Raw genomic sequence first — 5,672 nt, 5'->3', positions numbered from 1 at the left:
TACATAAATACATATGTATGTACGTATCCAGTGATTGATAAGCTCTAATGTGGGCCATAAATACTTAGCAATATACTATATTGTATACTAACCCGTTGATTGTTTTAGTTTTATGTTATGTATGTAGTTTAAGTGGACGAATAGGCATTTTAATTTTGATTTACTTAGTTGTTAAGTGACTGCGGTGCGTGAAAGACGATCGAAAAAAAACGATGAAGTGGACAATGGGTGTCGTCGTGGTATTGGCTGCGCTTGCTTTGCTAAGCACTACCCGAGCAGAGAACGAACAGGCGGCAGATAATGAAAATATTTTCCAACGCACCTTTAACCAGCTCCATCAGGAGCCGCCACCACCAGAGCCTGCGTCACAAAATCGCGCCAGTGTAGAATATTTATGGATTGAACAAAAATTGGATAATTTTAATGAGACAGAAACGCGCACCTGGCAAATGGTAGGGGGAGTGCAGCATACGGTATCGGTCATATCATTAGAACTCGAATTCAAAGAGATTTCGTTTGCTACATTTTGTTCTATATAACGAATAAACACAATTTATCTTTATATAGAAGAAAACCGCAACACCTTCGGCAAAAAAAAATAAAAAATTTTAAAATCAACCATAATCTTTAACCACTTGAAACTTCGACATTTACACTAAAATTGAGTTATAGCATTGACACATTAAGTCAAACTTTTGGCAAATAAAATTGATCTTTTGGCAAATAAATTTAATCTTTTGGCAAATAAATTTAATCTTTTGGTAAACAAAATTAATTTTTAGCAAATAAATTTTATCTTTTAGCAAATAAATTTTATCTTTTAGCAAATAAATTTAACCTTTTGGCAAATAAAATTAAACTCTAATGTAGTACTAAACAGTGTTTGAAAAAGTAAAAAAATACACTAAAAAACTGTTGTTGCTGCGCTAGGAAAGCATTTTTTTTACTTTCGACGCTTAGCTTTACTGCGCCAATATCAAGAGTTAACCTGCAAGATAGCTGAAAAGTGTTTTTTGGTTTTTCTGTTCTGTTGATTTCACTGCTCACTTCGAAAATGTTTTCTTTTTGGAAATTTCAAGACATAAATACATTTTTTTTTTCTACCTGCATTTGAAAATATATTAAGGGAAATTTGTAGTATTTTAAATGTTTTTTATCCCATTTGGCCAGAAAGCGTGGTTTGGTTGAAAAAAAGTGTGCCAGATAGTTTCACGACGAATATTTGAAACTATGCTGTGACAGAACTTTTTGAAAGTGAGCAGTCAAATCAACAGAACAGAAAAACCAAAAACACTTTTCAACTATCCTGCAGGTTAACTCTTGATATTGGCGCAGTAAAGCTAAGCGTCAAAGGTAAAAAAAAAATCTTTCCTAGCACAGCAGTTTTTTAGTGTGTTTTTTACTTTTTCAAACACTGTTTAGTACTGCAGTAGAGTGTAATTTTATTGGGCAAAAGATTAACCTTTAATAAGGCGCATAAAGAAAATCACACAATTAGTCGCATGGGGTCCCCAGTGACCCCAATAAAAGTGTTGAAAAGAGTTTTCAAAATAAAAAAAAAAACAAGTTGTGTATTAACAAAAATATTAAAGTACTTTATTATCGTTAACTTAAAAAAAAAACATAATTTCGACTTCAAACTAAAAAGAAAAAAATAAAACTTACTTCCGCCAAAAAATGTTACGTTAGTAGGCGCATGGGGCCAGACTCCAGCGAGTAGCGGCACATGTGTACACGACGATGTTCTAACCGTAACTAAATAAATAAAACGAAATGTATATTGTCATAAATATTAAAGCTCTTTATTATAGTTAACTTTAAGAAAGAAAAGCATAACTTTGACTTCAAACTTAGATACAAAAATAAAAACTAAAAAATGTTACGTGAGTGGCCAGGGCTTAAAAGAGTAGCGACAAATGTGTACACGCCGATGTTCTGGCCGTGACTTATTTACGTACCCCGCGGGGAGTTAGGAAGCTAGACAGAGCGTGAGCAACGTCCAAGCACTCCAAGACATTTTTTTTCAACTTGAAATGACCTTGACCCCATGCGCCTAATCAAGGATTAAATTTATTTACCAAAAGATTAATTTTATTTGTCAAAAGATTAATTTTATTTGCCAAAAGATTAAATTTATTTGCCAAAAGATTAAATTACTTGCGAAAAGATTAATTTCATTTGCCAAAAGTTTAACTTAATGCGTCAATCCTATATATACAGTTTTACAGTATACTTCCAAAAATTCTGGAAACAAGTTTGAAAGTTGGATGAAAATTTGTTTGCTACAAAGTTTTAAACTTTGGTTTATATGGGTTTCGTTAGCGAATGAACTGCATGTTAATTGAAAATTCTTAAAATAAAATAAAGAAACTTAAGTGGCAAAAAATATAATGTTTAAATGTGGGTGCTATTGATATGACCGCTACTGTATGTATGTACATATAACCTTTACTTTAGTGTATCTTATTTTGCTTTATTTGTATAAATTTCTTTTTTAATAACCTAAAACAATATTAATATTGTTTTTTTATCTTTTTTATTATTTTATCTTTATTTCATCGTTTAATCTTTATTTATTTTTTACTATTTTTATTTAAGTTATTTCTTATTTTATCAAATTTTATTTACCCTATTTGAAGGAAAATTCATTTTACATTAATTTATTTTCATTATTTTTGTTAATTTAGCTTAATTTGTATTATTTTTATTTAAATTTATTTTTTATATTATCCTATTTCTTTTTTCTTTAATTTTAATATATTTTTTTATTAATACATACGTGTACATACATATGTATCTAAATTTTTATATTTTAATTTTGTTTGGCTTTATTTAATTTAATTTTTAATTTATATTTCTATTTATATTTATTTCTTTTTTATTTTATATTTCTTTTATTCTATTAGCTTTTATATACTCGGATTTTCCGTCTTATTTCTACTTAAAGTTTATTCTACTCTATTTTAGTTTATTTTATTTTATTTTAGTTCATTCAAATTTATTTTAATTTTAAAGTAAATTTTTTCTCCTTTAATTTTGTTATTTTTCACCTTTATTATTTTTTCTTACTTTTTTATCCAATTTTAATTTAATTTATTTTATTTCGTCTTTTTTATTCTACATATTATAATTTATTTTACTTTACTGTTTAAACTTTTTTTATTTTTATTTAATTTAACTATAATTTTATCCAATTTAATTTTAAATTTTTGTATTTCTCAATTTTTATATTTTTTGGTTGTTTGGTTGATTGGTTGGTTGGTTTAAGTGTATAGTGACAAGCAATTAGCAAGTTTGCCATTTTGATTCCACAACTCGTGCAATTTATATTCTAAATTCTGCAGGAATGGTTTGCCGAGTGTGCTTAGCCTTATCCTTCGACTGGGTCTTTAGAGCCCAGGTCATCGCAAGTGCGGCAGAACCTATTGAAGGGCAGTCCTATCCTTTCGGCATGCACCCCAAAGGGCCAGTGCCCTGTGCACACTGCAGTAAATTCGTAATATAGGCCAGCTCCTACATTCATCCACTCGTTGAGATTTAACAGAGGTAGAAGAAAGTGCCTGAATAGCCGCTTGGCTATACGGGAGGATGATCACCTGCGTTCTCGCGGGTACATTCCCTTTGATGTACATTGCTGCCTCGTTAATGAAAACGCCGTGCACCAACTCCGCATTCCATCTTTGAACTATCCGTAAAGACACTTAAGCCATGCAAGACCCCGAAATTTTCCTGATTCCAGTCAATGCGGATTGGAATTTCGTGCGGGGTTTATGGTGAACCAAGGTCTTCGACAGGATATAGTCAGTGGGCTTATATTTCTTACAGCTTTGAATTTTTATTTTGAAATTTTTGGTTAAATTTCTTATTCCTTTCTTTGTTTGTTTAATTTTTTCTTCATATATTGTTTAATTTGTTTTATTTTACTTTATTTTAAATATTTCATTTTATTTTTTAATCTTGACAGTTTTAATATATAGTTTTTATAGTTTTTTGTTTTATTTAAATTTATGATTGTAAGTTCATCCATTACACTGGTCTACAAGGGTTTTGCGAATAAGACGGGACCTGGTGTTTCCGAACGGATTTTTCCTGCTGAACACGAATCTGGGGTCCAAAACTTCCCATTACGTCACGTTTTCGAGAAAAAAGGGGTTGAAACCCCTAAAAACAGCGTTTTTGGCCATTTTTGAAAAATTGTAGAGCTGAACCCTGACGTGCTACAAACTTTGTATATGTCAGAAATTAAAGGCTAAATCGTGCCCTTTCGAATGAGCCCTATGCCGAATTAATCGCATGCACCCTTAGATCAAGGGGTGTATTTGTGTCTAGGAGTCCAGGGAAAATTGATCGCAGAAAGAATTTCATCTTAAACGACCATATAAAATGAATGATGCTAAGGTCTTAACTACATTAAGAGTCGCTGATTACGAATCTGAAGTTAGATTTTAAAAATTCAAAATGGCGGATCCAATATGGCGGACTTAAAAATTTTTATTTAGCGAATTTCAGTTTATTTTTTATATCCACCATATTCGACCCGTCATCTTAAATTTTTAAAATCTAACTGCAGATTCGTAATCAGCGACTTTTAATATAGTTAAAACCTTGGCATTATTAATTTTCTATGATCGTTTAAGATTAAATTCTTTCTGTGATCAATTTTTCCTGCACCCCTAAACACAAATACACCCCCTGCTTTAAGGGTGCACGCGATCAATTCGGCATAGGGCTCATTCGAAAGGGCACGGTTTAGCCTTTAATTTCTGATATATGCAAAATTTGTACCACGTCAGGGTTCAGCTCTATAATTTTTCGAAAATGGCCAAAAACGCTGTTTTTAGGGGTTTCAACCCCTTTTTTCTCGAAAACGTGACGTGATGGGACATTTTTGACCCCGGATTCGTGTTCAGCACGAAAAATCCGTTCAGAAACACCAGGTCCCGTCTTATTCGCAGAAAAAAAGTTGAAATTTGTAGACCAGTGTTATTTATTCTTCGCTATTCATACTTTTTATTTTAATTTTATTTACTATTTTTTATTCTAATCTGTGTTATTTTTACTTTTCCTTTTTTTGATACATTTTTCTTTCTTTGATTTGATTTTGATTGATTTTTTGTAAGTATTTTAAACAGCTTGTTTTCTTTTTCTAACTTCGAAACTTTTAATTAATTTTTTTTATTTGACTTACATTTTTTTCATCTCTTGTATTAATTTTCACCCCATACTTTGTTCAGCGCTACCTATCCAATGATGAATTCTACCAAGAAGGTGCTCCGTTTTTCATATTTGTTGGCGGCGAATGGGAAATTTCAACCGGCTATGTGACCGGTGGACATATGTACGATCTGGCCAAGGAGCATAATGGCCACCTTTTCTACACCGAACATCGTTACTACGGTCAAAGCCGGCCGACAAGGTGAGGAAAACTTTACATATTTAATTTTTAAACATTTGCAAATAATTTTTCGCTCATTTTATTTCACAAAAATGTTCAGCAACATGGACAATGAAAATATTAAATATTTGCATGTGCGTCAAGCTTTAGCGGATTTGGCCCACTTTATTGAGGAAATGCGTGCCACAATACCAGGTGCCACTGAATCGAAAGTTATACTCGTTGGTGGTTCCTACTCAGCTACAATGGTGACATGGTTCAAGAAGCTGTATCCTGA

General features: G+C 31.7%; 2 protein-coding genes across 2 annotated transcripts in view; one reads left to right on the top strand and one right to left on the bottom strand.

Annotated features, from left to right (window-relative positions):
* The window catches only part of LOC118744152 (chromatin-remodeling ATPase INO80), a 123,563-nt gene that overhangs the window by 95,218 nt on the left and 22,673 nt on the right, over positions 1 to 5,672 (bottom strand). The window lies entirely within an intron of this gene.
* The window catches only part of LOC118744160 (putative serine protease K12H4.7), an 8,105-nt gene continuing 2,536 nt past the window's right edge, over positions 104 to 5,672 (top strand). Inside the window, exons 1-2 of the mRNA XM_036476953.1 lie at positions 104 to 452; positions 5,235 to 5,416. Of these exons, the coding sequence (XP_036332846.1) occupies positions 213 to 452; positions 5,235 to 5,416 (422 nt within the window). The 5' untranslated portion in view covers positions 104 to 212. The remainder of the gene's footprint in view (positions 453 to 5,234; positions 5,417 to 5,672) is intronic.

Source organism: Rhagoletis pomonella, unplaced genomic scaffold (genome assembly GCF_013731165.1).
Source record: "Rhagoletis pomonella isolate Grant_MI unplaced genomic scaffold, Rhpom_1.0 Rhpom_scaffold_00001, whole genome shotgun sequence".
In the NCBI taxonomy this organism is placed as follows: domain Eukaryota; kingdom Metazoa; phylum Arthropoda; class Insecta; order Diptera; family Tephritidae; genus Rhagoletis; species Rhagoletis pomonella.
Note: the sequence above shows the minus strand (reverse complement) of the source record. Positions and strands in the feature narration are given on the sequence as shown.